General features: G+C 36.4%; 2 protein-coding genes across 6 annotated transcripts in view; one reads left to right on the top strand and one right to left on the bottom strand.

Moving 5' to 3' along the window:
• LOC125072184 (AF4/FMR2 family member lilli) overlaps nucleotides 1–2,263 on the top strand; it is a 208,551-nt gene extending 206,288 nt beyond the window's left edge. For 4 of the 5 annotated variants that reach the window (XM_047682709.1, XM_047682706.1, XM_047682707.1 and 1 more), the window contains exons 18-21: nucleotides 30–284; nucleotides 430–526; nucleotides 690–1,032; nucleotides 1,426–2,263. In XM_047682709.1, the coding sequence (XP_047538665.1) occupies nucleotides 30–284; nucleotides 430–526; nucleotides 690–1,032; nucleotides 1,426–1,544 (814 nt within the window). In that variant the 3' untranslated portion in view covers nucleotides 1,545–2,263. The remainder of the gene's footprint in view (nucleotides 1–29; nucleotides 285–429; nucleotides 527–689; nucleotides 1,033–1,425) is intronic. The other variant, XM_047682708.1, reaches the window with a different exon arrangement.
• An 8,673-nt stretch (nucleotides 2,264–10,936) lies between these two features.
• On the bottom strand, nucleotides 10,937–18,922 carry LOC125072419 (RNA cytidine acetyltransferase). The gene is made up of 18 exons (XM_047683048.1): nucleotides 18,728–18,922; nucleotides 18,481–18,575; nucleotides 18,173–18,332; nucleotides 17,852–17,988; nucleotides 17,335–17,497; nucleotides 17,017–17,159; nucleotides 16,504–16,780; nucleotides 16,146–16,361; nucleotides 15,703–15,930; nucleotides 15,278–15,417; nucleotides 14,830–14,977; nucleotides 14,137–14,282; nucleotides 13,862–13,999; nucleotides 13,499–13,695; nucleotides 13,053–13,222; nucleotides 12,471–12,716; nucleotides 11,496–11,635; nucleotides 10,937–11,065 (listed from the first exon to the last, which is right to left on the bottom strand). Exons 1-18 carry the CDS (start codon nucleotides 18,833–18,835, stop codon nucleotides 10,966–10,968), a joined length of 2,952 nt encoding a protein of 983 aa, XP_047539004.1. The 5' UTR covers nucleotides 18,836–18,922; the 3' UTR covers nucleotides 10,937–10,965.
• Nucleotides 18,923–19,748: the final 826 nt, after the last annotated feature.

Below are 19,748 nucleotides of genomic sequence, written 5' to 3'. Positions count from 1 at the left end.
GCAGTCGGCAGTAACGCGGGTGTGTGCAGGTACTACCTGGGCGAGGCCAAGCGCCTGCGCACGGCGGCGGAGCGCGAGCAGGAGCCGCTGGCGCGCGTGATGCTGTACCTGGAGTCCGTGCTGTGCTTCGTGCTCACGGGCCGCGTGCTGGAGCTGGAGCTCGACACCAAGCGCGCCTTCACCATCTACCGCGAGACCATCGAGTACATCAAGTCCATCCACTCCATGCCGCAGCGGTTCCGCGCCTCGCCGCACTCCACCTTCAGCAAGCTGGACATCCTCAGGTACGAGGCGCTGTGTTTATTTAGCCAGTTGTCGAAACTGAAGTAGACGACTTTGCGTTATTTTGGATCATCTCGGCTACCCCCAGAATTGATTATGCCTCCAAAATTAGTCAGAGCGCTTACTTAATACACTATTTAATTTCAGTCTCCGAGTTCAAGCGTTGCTGTACCTACGAATGTTCAAAATGTACAACCGGGAAGTGAGAGAGTACAACAAAATCGTTCAGGAATATCAACAGAAGGTTTGTTGCTAAAATAGTTTCATAAAATAAAAAAACCGTAAACAAATCGTAATTTTATAAGACATTTTGTGTAATCTGATATGCTTAAAATCCTATTATCGGCTAATCGGTGGTGGAACTAATCGGAAAATTTTACCACAACCTATGATCATAGCGTCAACAGTCCTTGTCGTTCCAGCCGGCTTGCGCAGAAGCGGTATCTGCGGCGTCGGCCATGTCGGCGTCGTCGGCGAGGTCGGCGTCCCCGATGTCGCCGTCGCCATCCCCCGCCGGCTCCGTGGGTTCCGGCTCCGGTTCCGGCTCGTCCGGCTACTGTTCCCTGGCGCACGCCGTCCCTGCCGGCTCCGGCTCCGGTTCCGGCACCGGCTACTGCCCCATGGCGCACGCCGTCCCTGCGCACGCGCACCATGCGCTGCTGCAGCTCACCAAATACTACACCTTCCTGTACGTCGCGCACGACCTGTGGGAGCAAGCCGATAGCCTGTGCAGGCTCAGACCCAACCAAGGTATGTAACACTCCCATCATCTGGACATTCCACAATCCTACCCTGTCTCCTAATTAAGACATTACTCAGTAGATCACGCGAAAGGCGTGTATACGAAATATAAATATGAAAAACAGAATCGAACCGAAGTATGATGACTTAGAAAAGGGTTTTAAAATTTAAAATTTATGAAGAAAGAAAATGAATTACCCGATGATATGAGATGACCTTCGATACCTACCGCATATAACAAGTATAAAACCCCCGTAAAACTTAAGGCGTAACCAAATAGAAAACCCAAAATAAAATCTGATGTATGGCTGACAAATATACCCTGTCTCGGATAAGCTTGAAGTCGGTTCACGGGCCCCCATTTCCCCTTCCCGCTAACGTAACGTACCCTCGTGCTTGCAGACCTGTTCATCGCGGTGGACCGCAAGTGCGGGCCGCTGACGCTGTTCTCCACGTTCCGGCACCTCGTGCAGTACGTGCGACACGCCATCTCGCTGCTCAAGAACGCGCCTCGCGAGTGACGCGCCGCCGCATAGCCAGCGCCGCGCCGGGACCGGGCCGGGTCTGCGCCGGCGCCGCGCCGGGACCGGGACCGGGCCGGGCCCGCGCCTCGCCTGCCGTGACGCAGTCCGTACTGTAGACTTTGGAGTGATGCGTGGAATATCTTGTATGATTATTCATAGGCAAATTTGACAGCGAAGAGAAATGAGTTCACGATAATATTTCAATTATCATCGCAGTACGGCACTTAATGTAATATCGTTTACACCGACCGCTCTGTTTTGTACTGATACTCAGATAATTCGACATTTGTAGCAGAATTGACTCAAATCGGTAACAAGACCACCACGGAGTAAGTGAGATTCAAACATACCACAGGAAATATTTTACAACCGTCATCCCGAATTTGATTGATATATACATAAAACGATGTAACGGACTAATTTAGTATAAGAAGCTTTTTGTGAAAACTAAAGATTTTTTCTTTTATTGATTTTAATTGGTAACGTTTAAATGTAATCGTTTATATGTTATATGTATTTGATTACCAAAATCGGTTTTAATGAGTATTTTAACTGTTAGATTACAACAACAGATATAACATTAAAAGGCCTATACTTAACCATTACATTAAAACCTTCATGCTCTCACCCTCTACCGTAGAATATATAAATTCGGACAAAATTAATGATCATTTTCAAACATAAATACTCTGTTTATTTTTTTCAACCATACAGACAGTGACAAAACAAATTAATAATAATACATAGTTCAAAAAATAAAACTAAATTCTCGAAATAGAATTTTTTCCAATAATATTAACATTATTGATTTTTCAAATTCATAGGATTTCTTTTTACGGCTAAATTATCATCATGATTCATGATCAACAAACAATAATAACAGTTTAAATTTAAAAATACATAATAACAGCCATATATATTGACAGTGTAACAGTTCAGAAAAATCATAACTTCATACACAGTTTTTAATTATTTTCCGAAAATTCTAAGATAGAAATCATTTTCAATTCTACAAAGATTTCGTCGTCTTCAATTAGAATAATCAACAATAATTACGCATTTAATACTGAACAAACCGGAAAATTCAGACAATATTGTGTGTTATCTTTAATCGAAACACGACAATTTGCGTTACGTCTTACGTCTTCACAGTTCGTGAAGATTGTTTCGCGCTAAACCGACCGCGATCACGTTAAGAATCCATTAATGCCATAGTCTCGTTCCATTTTCAAATAGTGGAGACAGCGAAACCTCCAGATTAGACGTGACGCATGCCACAGATAATAAAAGTCAACGGATATAGGACCTTTCGTCTCGCTGTCCGTTCGCAGCTGATAATAATACTGTACGTTTTATAAGATTAGTAGTACGGCACTCGCAACGTTAAAATTTTATTTTTTATTTATGTAACTAATTATTTTTAATTGATTGCAAGTTGGATGTGATGTAATATAACAGATTATAAGGTTTAATTTTAATTTTTAGTTAACTTTGTATTATATTATATTACGTGTACGATAAATATGTGTTGTATAATAATTAAATATAATTAATTAATGAGCAACTTTGACACTAAGTTTCGATAATGCGTGATAAATTACTAATCAAATCGATTACAATCAAACCGGTTCATTGAAAACCATACGTTAATTGATTCGGAAACGAGTTATTTAAATACTAGACTTATTTAATTAGATAAGTTGATATGAAATATATTTCGAATCGATTTTCACTCGATTAGATCTGCTAGATTCCTTTAACTAATTAAATTCAATTCGTCGTGTATCATGTTCTTGTTTTTTTTTTTTAATTCAGTTTATCGATAACAGGACATTATCGACAACATTAAATCCTTTTGAAATAATTTCCAGATGAATAATTGAATTTGCTTCAAAATCATAATCTTCCGTTTTGTATTTTGTAATTTATTATTATACTAATATTTCGGATATTACTTAATACGAATCAAAATCGACTGCCAAAAAATGACAAATTTGTCTTCGCATCTTCACTTCCCAAGATGATGACCAAAAAACGATGTATAAATTGTAAATAATTCGTCGCAAAGCGACATTCGCGGGTCGACGGCTCGTTCGTTCACCGAAGTAATATTAAGTGATAGAATAGCCATATCTTAAATGGTTCTGTTTGTTTCGTCTTCGTAAAGGTATTGACCGCGAGCGCTTACCGCGAGGCGACGCGGGCGTCCGATTGGCGGCACAGCGTCCGGTCCGTCCGGTCGCCGGTCGGTGCGCGGCGCAACTCGCTAGCTATACGACAACCTCGAGCGGGCCAACCGAGTAATATCTCAAAAATGATGGGATCATGTAGTACTTCGCAATAAATTTCGTTTAACTGTCGCTTTTTAGGAGTGAATATAGATAATAAATACTTGAATCGGTTAGGGGTGCGGAAAAGGTTTTTTGTATTATAATATCCGATCGAAAACGAACAAATCAATCGATATCTCTGAACAATAGCCGAGCAAACGTGCCTCTCGGTGACGCATTCGATAATTTTTTATAATACATATCATTTTCAACGGTGGTGGGAGGTCGGTTTTAGTTATATCGAGACATACAAATGATAGTATATTTGGGAAGACAATAATATAAGGACTCCAGTTAGTGGGCTATAGGCTATAGAGTGGGCTAGGTTTGACTCGTAAACGTATTCCTGAAACTGAAGTGACTACTTGTTCGTTAGAATGAAATGAATATTTTTTAAATGAATAAATCGTAACGACGTTATTATCGTTCATATTTAAATAAATTCTTTAAAAAAATCAACAACACCAAATTATCTTTCTCTCGGTTGTTTATCAAATTTATGTTGTGACTGTAAATACATTATATATTATACATTTTGTAATGATATACATGTTAGTGCCAGATAGGTTTTTGTATGAACGTTTATAGTAAGATCGTAGCTCGTTTGTCCGTTCGTCGCGACGACGACGCCTCGCCGACACGCGAACGAGATCTGGGGCGGGTCGGTAAATATATATCGGCACGTATGCGTTACACGTTTGCACGGCGAAGCACCGCTCACAGTCGTCGCCGCGACAGCCGGCAACACTGTCGCGTTCGGATGCGAACACAAAACACAATGGACAAAATACAAAACTTTGTAATGTTGTTAATAAAACGCGAGATGCCTTGTATATAGTATTAAATAAGAAATGTGTAGTTTTCACTCTATATTTTAATTTATATGTAAACTATATTTATAGAGAAGACGAGATCATAATAATTAATAAGAAATTATAGTGAGGGAGCGTGACGAGGCCTGGCGTGCGAGCCGACGGGCGGGCGTTAGGTCGCAGTTTAGCTACGAGCACGCGGTTTGGGCGATTCCGTTTACATTACCCTGATACCTTGAGCCAGTTACCTGCCGCGGCGCGCGAAGCCGGCGCGATGCTATGCGGTGCGAGTCACGGCATCGACCCCGGAGCGATAACGCGCTTAGCACTCTTTTAATTCATTCAATATCGGTACTTACGATTCGCACAAATTATTTATAATTTTTTTTTTAATTTTGTTATTTATTATGACATGTTTAATTTATTGTACTGCGCACGAAGCGAAGGTTACTTAATGACGAGCGTCCGAGCGAGCCGGCGGGCGCTCGGACGGCCGGCTGTTTATTTACGGTTTCTTTTATTCTTGACATGTTGTGTATAATTCGTTCTATAATTATTTATTTTTAAATCAAAATTCCTCGTTTCAAATCATCTCGTTCGGAAACTCGCGAAAATGTACTTTGATTTTTTGTTAACGTTCTTAGTTTATAATTTTGATTTATCGAGATAAATATTACAATTTGTTGCTTATTTAATTTTAAGGCTAATGAATTTATGGCATCGGAATTACAATTAAATATGATCAAGTGCCCTTTGTAATCTGCAATACGGATAAAATTAGGTACAGATAATTAAAAGTTTAATGTTATTTAGACACATAGATTAAAAATACAGCCTAAGCTATGGACCTTAGCGTTCCTTTGTATTGTAAAGTTACCTCATAATGTATTTCGCACACGAGTCGATCCCGACAAACTTCGGACCACAGTGATTATGTTCAATTTCAATCAAAATGAACCCTAAAAATGACGCCAAAATCTTATCGACGATTTTTATATTTTAAGGAGTAATGTGAACGCCGGTTACGAAGGCTAGGCGATTGTTTTAGGTAAATTGTAAAATACTGTTTTTTTTTCATTTTTTTTTCTAAGTAGCATCTTGTGTTGATAGCGTGTATAATTTGTTTTTTTTTTTATATTTACGTTAAGAGATATGTATAAATTTGTTTTCCTTTAATTTTATTATTTGTGTAACTATACCCTATGTTATTGATGATAGAATACATTAATTTTTATGTATAGTATATTTTTGGTTCTTTATTTCCCTTTTTTCCTTTTTTTTTTAATTTTCGGTATACGGCTTAAATCGTTCAGCCAATGTTCATTAATATTAAAAATACAGCGACACTGTTCACGCCTCGTAGCGGTTTTCAATGCGGTTACGTTAATATTTTGTCGTTTTGTAATTTGTAGAAAATACGCGTAAGTAATTTTAGCATTATCGTAAAGGCTCCGGTCGGTGCGGTTTATTAAACGCCATTAACACCAAGCAATATTTATCACTACCTCATGATATAAATGTGTGAAATCACGTGAAAAAGTTGTATAATAAGTATATTTTGTCTCTGTCGCTCTGTTTGACTATTTTACCTTTTTCTATATATATGTGTGTGTAATATATTTTCTTACTGTTGTATTAACTAATTTAAATCTCAATATGTTCTTAATATGTTTTTCAATATAAAAACTTATGTTTCTTTAAAAATACCTATCAGTATATTGTAAGCAATCCGTTCTCCAATATAAGATATATATATATAGATTTGACTTTGAACTTCATTCAAATAACTGATATACAATTTATGGGTCGTTTGCAATGCTTCAGTATTTAGTGTAATAAGTTCAAATACCAATAGTATCGCAGTGTGTATATTTTTAGCCAATCAGCAGCGATTTAGTTATAAATCAAATCAAAATATACTTCAAATCTAAATGCAAAAATATTGATTATTTTCTAATTCTAACTCAATTCTCTTTTATTATAGTAGAAACTTGTATTGAATAATTAATATACTTTATTTATTTATTTAGGTTTTTTTCATAACATACATGAGAATTAATATACAAAAATCAAGGCTTTCTAGATAAGTATGAAATATTTAACAAAATATACAACTTTTTCATCGTGGAACACACAGTATGTACTTGCAATAAAAACAGTTCAAAGTGATTTTGTAATGCCTTATAGTGTTTCAATAGCCATTATAGATGTATCGATTATTATAAGTAAATGTAAATTCAGTACTTTTGAGAGTTTATACTAAAATTATCCCAAAATTAATAAAGTAAACATATATATGAAATTTGCTAATTGAAAAATGTATAACACAGTTAACATTTTTATGATTAATTTATAAATGCATTTTTTTTTTTTCGTAAACATATTTTAAGTTATTAATGTCCACCACTATGCTCACAAATTGAATACGTCACAGCACAGCAGCACAGATAAAATAATACACCAATATGCTTCAAACCTTGAATGGATGACTTCACTCAGTAATAACAAATTTTCATTGATAGAAAAAAAATATCTTAGAAATCATTATTAAAATGAGGTTACATACATTTTGTTCAGCTGATTGTTAAAATATATATCCTCAAAAGTACTGAACTTATATAAGCAATAGCACAAATCGAAACATATAATGAATATGTCAAAGTAGATAATATTTAGTCGTTATATTGATGTCGAAATTGGGTAAGTAACGTAGGATCGCTGCAAGCTCGCCGCTAACGAATTAAAATCGCTGAATCACTTCGAACTGCCTTACAACTCGGCCAGATCGCATGTTAATAATATCATCTATAAACACTTTATTTTAATTATATATTTTCTTTTTTATCTGCATTAATAACTGTCATAACATGCGATCAGTTGAGCGCTTGAAGCGCTTTAACAAAAAATGGCTTAACACTAACATTATAAGGCAAAAATCCGAAGAAAACGCGCGCGAAATAAAGCGATAAGAGCTTTGTATACGATAGATATAGTTTATTCGATGCGGAGCACCAATGAATTAACTCTCGTATCAAATATGGTAAACAGACTGCAGTTAAAACAGGCTAGATTAATTGATAATGAGAAACCGTGTTCCAATATTGTTCACATTAGCTGTAAGTATTTGTTAGTATAAGTATTAATTTAATTGACTCGACGACAAATAACATAATTGGGAGATCAATTGACTTCACGAATAAAACACGACTTGCAATTTTGTTTACCATATTCAGAGGATAATTTGTAATTTGGCAAATATAATTTCGTTTGCAATTTTATTTATGTTTATTATTAAGAATACATTGACCAAATTCAAACAAATATTGCGGATAGTTGTGACTACAACGGATGTCTTAAATGGAATCGCTCATGTGTACGAGAGGCCGAGTTTTAGTCGTATTCATGACAAAGTTCATGCTAGATATAATGAAACGAATGTTCACATTAATATATTCGTATTATTAAGTTTTACGTCTTGGTGTTTAATTACAAAACAAATGTAGACAACAGCTAGCGAATACCTCACAACTCTGAGGAGGGGAATTGAATTAATTTATTTTAGAATTAAATAAAGTTCAAAGAGGAAATTTAAATTGTGCCTTAGTGAGAAATCGGTCAAAAATTCATTTTGAGGATAATGAGGAACGTGGTGGTGTTACGGATAAACAGTGAACACAATCTCGCACTGTACACAACTGCACGTTATGTAAAAAGAGATTATATCGTTTCAAATGAAAACCCCCTTCTGATTTATAGTTGAACTAAATTAATGCAATAATGTTTAACAATATTTTGTTTTATTGGATGTTGTAATTGATTATTGATTATATTTACATTATATTATAAAGAAGTAGATCAGTATCTATATGTCGTAGCAATAATTTAAGAGTGGCAATAAGGTCTAGTGGATTTGCTTTTGTGTCTTTGAATATATAATTATTAAGATGTATAGAGTCCCTTCGTCCTCACTAGTCCTCCCGACTCCCGACGCTGTACACTGCTTACCGAACCCTACACTATGTTCAAAATCTTGACGTTTTTAAAAATATATATTTTATAATACATAATATTGAAAATTAAGTAGAAACGATTTATATTAAGTATTTAATATTTCATCGATGTGCGTGTTACAATTATTTTTATTAATTGCTAATTTGTAGCTTATTACGAATGAATGGATTATGGATATTATGCTTCTTAATCCGAGTCGAGTGCAGACAGGGCGACCGACCGTATGCAATAAGAGATCGAAGGCGATTGTTTCTTCGGAGTCGCCGTGTCTGAACTCTGCTTGAAGTTTTTGTCTTTCCCTCTGCCAACTTTTGAATCGTTTAGTACAATTTTGTTAGTTTTCCAATTTTACATATTATTAACGTAAGACAAAGTGCCAAGAGACGCAAACCTTTCCTAAGTGCAATTCCTTCTCAATTACTGTACATCTGTATGTTGTGTGCAATCTACTCTATTGTTTAAAGGCGTATTGTAATTGCTGAGCCTTAAGTTTTCTCGCGGGATACTTCACGCAGGCGACGACACCCAACACACACATCCGTTTGCTTCGCTTTCTCCGCGAATGAATCCAATCATTAAATGTTTCCATAAATCCTGTCGAAGTATCCCGTTGAGCGAAAGTGAGAAAAATATAACGAAATTTTGTAACAAGTAGATTATAATACAGCCAACTATAATGTTCTAAATTACGTTTTGTAGGCGACGTTTTTTCGATAGATCATAGCGAACGCGAGGCTGGTACGTACGAGTGATTTGCGCAGATTTGTTACACGGCTTCGCATCGTCCGCGGTGTGCGCTTAGCATAAGTCTAACACAATCGTTCTACACCAAGATATGAAACAAGCGAAAACGTCGGGCCTTCGCTAACGCGAGCCGTTTCATTAAGGTAGTGCGTGTTATCGTAAGAGACAAACTAATGATAGTATAAAATTGTTTACCACGCGCCCGTCAGCGGCGTTAGACGAAAATATTATTTTTCTTAGATCACATTATATTGTAATAAAATGGTAAAGTCTAGCGCATGCGTGTGAGCGGCGCGCTGGGCGACGGTCGCTTCACACAAAGAGTATTTTTTTACGAGCGCCGCGCCCCTCCCCCGCCACATGTTTGTTATGTTTAAGAGGAAATATCTATTGTCTATTCCAAGGGTTGAATAACTACCGACACTTTTTTATATTACAATAATTATAGAAATTATTATTGACTATGTTGTTTCCTTTTGTATGACCCCAGCTTTATCTGAAGAATGTAAATATAGAAAATACAAACTAAAGTACGAATATACATTTTTATCTGTAAAGAAGGCAAGCCAAAAGTATAAAAATATAATCTCTGTAATAATATAATCTCTATGTTACATTCAAAGAAACCCTTTGAGAGGTATTTATCGCTGCGCTGCGCCCTGAGCGCGTCGCTAGCGTGCAAATGCTAAAAACATTACGTGCTGACAGAACAGACCTGCTGTCTGCAGCGAGTCTTAAAAACTAAAAAATATGCAACACTCATATAAAAAATATGACATACTTTTATTACTATTACACACCGAATATACTTTGAAATCTTTGGAAAAATAGATAGATTATGTAAATAAGAAATATATTGCCAGTAGCCGAAATCACAAAGCAAAATAAAAACAATATGCAGATGCCGGCGATCATGAGGAGACAGCCTCTTCAGTTTAGTAACATCGTCATATTTGTGACGTCAGAATAGGACCAGATAATTCGATAAAAATTTGAAATTCTAAATACATGTAATGAAATAGCACCTTCATTTGTGTATTGATACAATAGCCATTTCAAGTACATGTTTAATAAATCATCTAGAATAGATAAGGTAGGATTTGGTAGAACAGAATGGAGACGTCGTAGAGCTGAGCGCCGATGTCGACGCACGCCGAGATGTATACGACGACGAATGCTTAAAATGTCTATCGAAACAACATGTGGTTTACGTGGGTATATTAAGTTCATTTGTTTATTCGATTCTGATTATAATCTTAAGGGAGATGAAGTCTTAGTCCATCAGTGAGACATTTACATTTCTTTTTATTTAGTTATATGAAAAATGATCAACTTTGTGAAATATCTTAAGAAATAAATAATTAAAAGATACATTCTAAAATGTAGTACATCAATAGTTCTGAGTTATCAATAATAAAAAGAAAATAAAGGCATTTGTTTTGTTTTGCACATTTAGCAACATGTGACTTTGGGAAAAATAAAAAAAACATAATATTTTTTAGTCAAATAAATGTATTCGATTTAATTCCTAACATGCTTCTTCTTCTTTTTCTTCTTACTGGAGTGTGCTTCAATTAGTTCTTCTATTTCTTTACTGTCATCTCCGAGTCGCTTCTCACCACTGAGAAGAAGAAACACAAGTATGTTTATTGTGAGTATATGTGATCACTACTCATTTGTAGAATGATTTACAAATAAAAGCCTCGATGAATATTCGTTCATATATTCTAAAATATTTTTATATAGTTCCCGGTGTGACTCATCGCTAGATTAAGCACAATAATGCACACAATAGATTACACTGCATGGATTACACAGCCCACTGCCTGCCTGACGCCAATCCATCTTGTGAAAGCCATTACTGGTGGTTTTGAGTGTTGGGTACTGGGGATTAATGGGTATGTGGTATGATCCAGTATTTTAAGTGTTTGGTATATCTCTGCGATGAACTTTGAGATCAGTATACGTACGTATAAACTAGGTCGTAACTACCACATATCACAATTTATAGTCAGTAAAAGACAAAGGTAGTCTATAGAAACTATACTAACCTCTTTACAGATACTAATTGTTTCTGGTTGGAAACAGATAGAGCTTTGCCCCAGTCGAGATCGCTGCCCTTGATCCTGTACTGCGCCAGATCTTCGCCCATCAAACGAGAAAGCTCCTTACGTTGTTTACGCTCCAACTCCTGGAATTTAAATGATTTAATTTCGTTGAGGAATACGATAAAATATTATTATGATATCAACTCAAAATAAGTTTTATCATATGTTTTATATAGTTATAAAAATAATTAAAGTAGCCGTAAGCCCGGTAATAATCCCATTTGTAAAATGGTACGGACGTTCCACTTCACGAAAATGACGAACTTCCTAAAGATCTTCCCCCTTCCCCTTTAACCGCTTAGAGGACGAATTTTCTAGAATACAACAAGTATTTTTTTATTTAGACACAAGAATATGTCATAATAAACATATAATATATTATAGAAAATGTTGGGGATCTTTTATTAAAACTTTTATCTTCTGGTTACCGGAGTTAGAAAAATAATTTTCTATCAACGGTGTTACAACTGTTTTTACTCATAGCTTATTTATAAATAGACGCCTAAATACGAATTATTATGATTCTAGCTTTAAAAAATGATGAACTTCGCATACAAAATTGGCTCCTCTATTTCCCCCATGCAGACTAAATGCTTATACAACTATTTCATTTACAAAACATAAGCTTTAACGCTTAGTGCTCATCAAATTATATAAGGGTCTGAAAATCAAATATTCATACCTCTAATTTCAGTGACTTCAGTGGTCAGTAATTTTTAAAGTTTTATTAAGTTCATTTTACCTAGAAGACTTGACTTTCTTATCAAAGATTTTAATGCATAACAACGTTTTTTTTTTTAAATATAATTTGATGTACATTACAGATAAACAACAAAAACAAAACACTACGGCTTTTCAGAACGATATTTTATTTCTAAATTTCCAAATAAGTACAAATATACCACAACCGAGTAATACCTTTGCCGCCTTCGACAATTCCTCTTGCAGACTCTGCTTGACTGGTTCATCTGATTTCACGTCCGCTACTTTTTCGTCTATGCCCATTTCCTTCGCAACAGTAACTTCTAGAATGGAGTTGAGAGCCGAGTTAATCTTCTTGCAGGCTTCGTAGAACTTCGCTAGGATTTGCGAGCCAGGTAGTCCGAGCTCACTTGCGATGTCATCTACATCCTTCATTTGGAAACCCATTGCAACGAACAGAACCTGGAAATTATGGACAATTTCATATTGAAATTCTTCGAAATACTACAAAATAATGACGACACAAATTTAAATTGTTCTATTTTTTAAAGTGTTAGTTATCAGAGATTATTTAAATTATAATCTCTTTGAAATTATAACTTATTAGAGATTACAATTAAAATGGCGCTTCTCATAGTCAAATATAAAATTAAAATCCAATTCACATGAAGTTACGCTGGCCTTTATTTGAACCCGTTATAGCTTATGATCCACGAAGGACATATAATACATATCTTTATCGCAATCAAAAATACAATAACAGTCTGGTGTTTTTGCTAATTAATAATGTTGGCTTACCTGCTGAACAGCGTCCAACTTAAGTTTGACCTTCGTGTGGAAGACAATGTTGGCGAGTGGGACCAACAAGTCCATTATTAGGCGGTAGTCGGCTTGCTGGCGACAGTACGCCTCCAAGCGGGCCAAGTCGTGGCACGAGAGGTGCTGCTCAATGAGTTGCTTCGTCAAGACTGTTGTCATATAAGTATGTTGACGTTAATAGTTTCGACCTTACTCGTAGGTATAGCTAATAATTGTTTAAACTTCAATTGAAAATATGAACTATGGTAATAGAGGGCAATGTAATGCAGTTCAAATAAGTATATTTCGAAAGATGTCGATGTAATATATACACCATACGAATACCTAAGGTAATACCATGGGTATTGTAGTAAAAATGTAATATAATGGCTTTACATGTATTTGTAATGTGTTACTATATCGAGACTGAGGGGGGGGGGGCTTACGGGGGCGCTGGACGGGCACGTGGTCGTTGAGCAGCGCGGCGAGCGCGAGCGGCGCGGGCGCGCGGCGCAGCGAGCGGCCGAGCAGGCGCGACAGGCGCAGCCGGAAGTCGGAGAAGTACGCGCCCGCCCAGCCCGCCGCCCGCAGCGCGCGCAGCAGGATGCACGAGTGCTCGCCCGTCAGCTCGTTGCTCTTCTGGCTGCGTGTTCATACGCGATACGTGTTATATTGTGTGTAGTTGTGCATTTTAGGTAGTGACTTTATGTTGATCATTTTAAATATGACTGGACGGCGAAACGAGGCGTCAGTAAATTATCAACTGGAGATGAAATACTAGGCGTTCTTTCGTATAACAACGGACTCACCTTAAGTAAACTGGTACGAATTTCTGCGATTTCCAAAATTTCAGAAGTTCCTCCGTGAGACCGAAACTTGTCCCCAGATAGTCTAAGTGTTCGGCCTTCACTTCTGTAAGTCTTCTGAGTAGTGTCGGAGGTTTCGACCTTAAAAAAAAACGAAGTTAATAATTTCTTTATACTGTAGTCGTCGTTTATCATTATTGTGTCTATTCATTTCTATTTTAAGCATATACGTATTTAATCTGATTACTCTTGGATTGTATTTTCCCCAAAAATCGTACCTTGGCGTTATATTTTCAGTGTGTAAAGATTCTTTCTGGTTGTCTGTTCGTGTGTCATCGTCATCGCTGTTCACTTCTTCAAGGCAAGGAATATCACCCGAGTAGTACGCAGCTAACTGTTGCAAGGCGCGCTTGCCGTAACCCATCTGTTAAAAATAATATGTCAATAGGAAATCCAATTCAACTTCAAACGCTAAATACATGTCCCACTATTGGACAACAGCCTCCTATCCATTCGAGAAAGTTCGAAGTTAATTTATTAACTTACAATGGAATTAAATATTGCAGCATTAATTATAGAAGCCTAATAAATGTTACATAACTGCAAAACTGCCAAATTCGCGCACGTACTTGTAAAAGTAAGACGTTTACGTTGTGCGTCTCAGCTGGTCCTTAAGATTGGTCACCGACAGCAAAATTCGATATGGATTATTATAATGCATTTTGTTTTAAAGACATCCCCAAAATTACTTCAAACATTTTCTTCTTATCATGCACATAAATATCATAGAGCCTACATGGACCAGACCTATCATAATCAAATAAATTTATTTTCTTGTACTTAAGTAGTAAAATGAAGATTTAATTAGTAAAATCTCTTATAGCTTTTGTCCAGCAGTATTTACTCTATTTAAAGACTTTTCACTTTTTGCACAAAGCCTATACAATTTAAATTAAGACGATTGTACAAACCCGTTGGTACGATGGGTGAGTCGCTATCCTGACGATTCTCGCCCCTGAGAGCTTCGGGAAGTCTTTATCGCCGAACTGTTCGCATATGTTCCAAGGAATTAGGTCACCTGAGGCTTTCCTTCCTCGGCCAAGGCTGTCTTTTACCGATCTAAACAATAAAATATTATAAAAAAAATATTAAAATGTATTGTATGACCTGACCACGTATTCTACCGCTAGGCAGTAATATTGCGTTTAACAGAAAGGTAAGTTTCAGCACAAGGGAGATCTCTTCGCCCAAGGTCTGTGGCGCATTGGCAATGTAAGGAATATGGGCGGTTACTATTTACCAGCCGCTATGAATTGAAGACTATATTATATTTTCAAACAAATAAAGTACTATCTCACCAAAAACATTTCCAGTTAATTCGAAACTTAGATTTTAGTTATTTATTTACACTTGACCCACCTGTCGCTGAGGTTCCCCTCCAGACACAGCTGCACCACACACAGCACTTCGGGCAGCGCTGCGCGGCTGGACGGCGCCAGTAACACGAACAGCTGGTGGGCCGGCGCGTCCGCCAGCAGCTGCAAGTCGTTGGGGCTGTTCTGCGGACCAACATAACCTCTCATCAATCGGCAATGGAGTTCTCATTAGGTAGAACCAGGATGATAAACTTTGCTCACTTAGCTAGGAAAGACTGACGATAATGTGATCTATTCCCATCTAAATTAACTTAGTAAGAAGTCGACTAAAAGTTCTTGACACTTTTTCTATAAATGAAATATCAAATTGTATATTATAGACGTAAAGATTGTTTCCAATTGGATCTCTCGTGTGTCGATACCAGTCCGTCAAGGTTATTATTTATATAAGACGTAGATAATGTATACCTTATAATGACTGGCCACGTATATGGAAACGACACGATGAAGAAACGCCTCGGCAGCTTTGTGGTAACAGAACAGAGCGTCTCTGTTAACTCTGTACAGATCGCAGGCGGCCGGCGGCGGAGCACCCACGCCCACCGCTGGGGTCACCGCTTCCAGACATAACAGCGAGTTGAGCCACTGCTCCACTGAGTCACCGGATCGGTAACGGATCGGCTCCTCCAATTTTATCTAAATTGAATATAAAAAAAAACGTTTTATTTGTTAATTACATTATTTCGATAGTAAGCTTAGTAATTTTAATTTGCATTAATTATTCTAACTTGCTATGAGATTTGGAATATCACTTCTGTACTCTGATCTGAGTCGGGAAACTCTCATACTACTATGCCCTCGTACCCGGACACGGCGGAGGACAACGGCGCGGGGTGGGGGGGTCGACTCACCGGAGGCGGCGCCTTGTGCTCGGTCTGCAGCTGCGCGAACAGCTTGAGCGACAGCGCGCGGCCCGTGCCCTCGTACCCGGACACGGTGGAGGACAGCAGCGCGAGGGGGGCGCGGGTGGCCGCGGCCGACACGTGCGCGAGCGGGATGGCGGCTGCCTCGTCCACCAGCACCAGGTCCGCAGCGGACAGCAGCGCATGGTCGTCTGGAGTGATGTACTATGACAGAACATTTGGCGGTGTAATTAGTTTACGGGGAGTTTGTGCATTTTTTTAAATAAAATGAACAAATTAGAAGTTGTGATGCTTAGCTCCACTGTGATAATTTTTAATATTTTAATATGCAATGTTATCTCAATACCTGTACAGTCTGGCGAGAGTTCCTAGAAATGTTGATCCTGACGATGGCCTTCTTGAAGTCGGGATTCGTTGACCTCACAATGTTGTAATCGATATGTTCTTGGTATAAACAAGCATCGAGACCTTTTAAAACGAACTCAAACAAGGTGATCAAGTTTTCAGGATGAGGAGAAGTGACATATATGTTCACATAGCCTAGTGAGACGGCGGCAGCGACCGCTAAGCCGAGGCAGGCAGACTTCCCGCGACCTCTTGCGGCTGTGAGACAATGTGGAGGTCTGAAACAAAATTAAAGAGTATTTGCATAATGCCATCATGCCATCATATCCTTGAAATTTTTTTTATTTATTTAATTGCATTTGTTATACATACTAGTATATATTTACTTACACAAGTAATTATTTTATTATATTTGTATTATAATTATACTCATAAAAAAATATTACTATAGACAAAGATAAATAAAGAAAAAAAATAATTAATCTTTAAATTTATTATATGTAGCAAATCTTACCTTGATTGTTTATCAGCAAGTGTATTAATAAGCGCAACCAATGCAGTAGCCTGATCATACGTGCGACACAATGCTACTAGTGGTCCAGCTGGTGGAGTGTCCGATAAAGAGGAAACTAGCTCAGTCAACTTTGGATTAACACGCTGTAAGGAAATAAATACAGTTGTATATAAGTTGATTTATGTTTACATATACCTATACAATATATGTTGATTTATGTTTGAAAGCATAATGTGATGGTATAAGTTTTACTCCTTATCTTTAAGAGGAGAGAAAGCTTTTGCTTAAGACATATTATAAATATAACTAAATAATTACCTCTGGAACAGCATCAACTGGTTCCACTTGGGCTGTTTTTGAAGATATTGGAAGTACATTCAAGGCATCATCCAGAACAAGACATCTGGGATTATCCGTTAGCGACAAAAGGAAACGCTCATTGAAACGGTTTGTAACTGTGTCAAAGGCTTCTGTTTTGAACCTAAAAATAAAAAAAAAATGTAATAATTAATAAATCATCAAAACAGTAATTAAATAATAAAAAAAGAGTGCACTATGAAAATTTAAAAATTTCAGATAGTTACTAAAAAGTTCAGATAGTTAAAAAAATGTAAAAGTTTTGTTAATAAATATAAATGACAAATTACAAATAAGTAATGTTTATAGAATATACAAAATTGTCATATGTTGTACAAATTCTACATGCACAAGAGGGGTCACGGGGGTGGCACGATGGCATAAAAAAATGTATCATGCCATTTGCCCTCACAACATAGAAAAAGGGCTAAGGTGGTCTAACAAAAGTTCATACAATGCATTTTAACTAAATTATTACCTGGAATGGACATCCATTGTTATAGAGTGCAGCTGTCTTAATGAGTTCATGGTTTTAAGCAAGAATATTATAAGTCCACCTCCTTCAACAGTTTCTATTGTACGAGCCATCAAGTTTGGAGTGAGAGCTTCAAAATCCTGAATTAAAAAAATAGACACATAATATTGTCAAACACATGTGTCAAAATACATAGTTCACTTTTTATATAAAGGGAATTGTGATTCAACTGGGAAATTTATAGAATTAAACTTTAAATTCTTAATTTAAATACTTATCAATTATTATAATCACAAATGACAGTATAATAATATTTTAACTTACTTGGAGAACACATACTCCATATGTCTGACCAAGCATAGTGTGACTCTCTGAATAGTAGCGGCCATGTATAGTAGTTGCTACTCGGAATGCATCAAACAGGGACTCCTCTGACACCTCCAACTTTCCTGCTGCAATCTTTTTAGCTCTTTTTCTTCCATGACTGCAAGAATTAAGATATAATTCAAACAGCGTTAAAATATATTAATACCATCTACATGTGTTTAATTGAAGATAAAACTTAGTTTTACAAAAACAAAAACCGCATGCAATAATAAGAATAAAACTACAATTAAACTTTTTAAACTAACTTGCTAATGGCTTCGTCCTTATTCTTGTAGCACCATAACACTGTCGGTCTAGCTTTGACTGTAGATTTTACAAGCATGTCATATAAGATTGGCACCTGAAATTGATTGAAAATTAATAATTACTTACTTAAAGCTTAACAGAAGACGATGAATCCTTGTAGTTTACAATTGCTAGAACATAACGTATATTGCCGTCTATTAATCATTCAGTTTATTAAAAATTTGAGTGTATTGTTTTTGTGCTTACTTGATCTCTACTTTTGTCTCCGACGAGAAGGAACATAGTGCGATGGCCAAGCTTGACTCCATTTTCTATCATAACCCTAATACGGTTATCTATTTTCTTTTTCACCATTTTGAAATATCAATAAAATATATAATCAAAAACAATTATGAGCGCTTATAACCTAAAACCACATGATTATATTTTCATTACATGGGATTTGACAATTTACATTCAATACAGTGACATATGTCAATTTTCAAATTGTCATAGGTACCAAACCGATACCGTCTTGTATCAGAAATATGACTGAACGGAATGGCAAATGGTAAATAGTGCTTCTAGTTTAACTGTAGTTTTTAAATTGAATTTTTCACATATAACGCATTGTTCTTCTAGATTTTGTGATATAGACTGACCTACTTAGGCAATATAATGGTATTTTTTTTATTTTTAATATTAACCATTTCTCAAGCAGGTAATAGTTTTTTCAATCATTTAATTTTGAACAAATTAATATGATATGAAAAACAACGATACTTATACGCATATTATATGAAAGAACATAGTATAAAACAAAGACGCTTACCGCTGTCTGTCTATCCCTGTGTATGCTTTGATCTCTAAAATTAACATACACAACGGATTTTGATGTGGTTTTTTTAATAGATAGATTGATTCAACAGGAAGGTTTATATGTACACGTATTCTAAAGTGATGACGTAAATAAACTCATTTTTTTTTTCATTTACATTGCAAACGCTAGCTGAAAGTTACAAGATATATCATAAAAATGTACAACAGTATTGTACACCTTATAAAGGTCTCTAAAAAAGTCCACGATGGTACATGCCTATCTCTCAGGAATAACCCACAGTAAGCATTTTTTATCCTTTAATTTTCGAAGAGATTTTAAGCAATACAACATTTTTTAAGCAATACAAATTGTGCATTGAATAAAAATCAATATGCATCTTTACAGCATGTAATTTAAATGAATATTTTCTAAGATATTACAGATTTAAAATGTAGGGATAGCGGTTTG

This window comes from Vanessa atalanta, chromosome 21, assembly GCF_905147765.1.
Source record: "Vanessa atalanta chromosome 21, ilVanAtal1.2, whole genome shotgun sequence".
Classification (NCBI taxonomy): Eukaryota; Metazoa; Arthropoda; class Insecta; order Lepidoptera; family Nymphalidae; genus Vanessa; species Vanessa atalanta.
Note: the sequence above shows the minus strand (reverse complement) of the source record. Positions and strands in the feature narration are given on the sequence as shown.

What these genes read in the sequence shown, in the direction of transcription:
- LOC125072419 (XM_047683048.1), bottom strand. Translation starts at nt 18,835, where the DNA reads ATGGTGAAAAAGAAAATAGATAACCGTATTAGGGTTATGATAGAAAAT. An exon ending in ACGTGGCCAGTCATTATAAG is followed by an intron (nt 15,418 to 15,702) that starts GTATACATTATC and finishes GTTGGTCCGCAG; the next exon opens with AACAGCCCCAACGACTTGCA. An exon ending in CTCACCCATCGTACCAACGG is followed by an intron (nt 14,283 to 14,829) that starts GTTTGTACAATC and finishes TATTTTTAACAG; the next exon opens with ATGGGTTACGGCAAGCGCGC.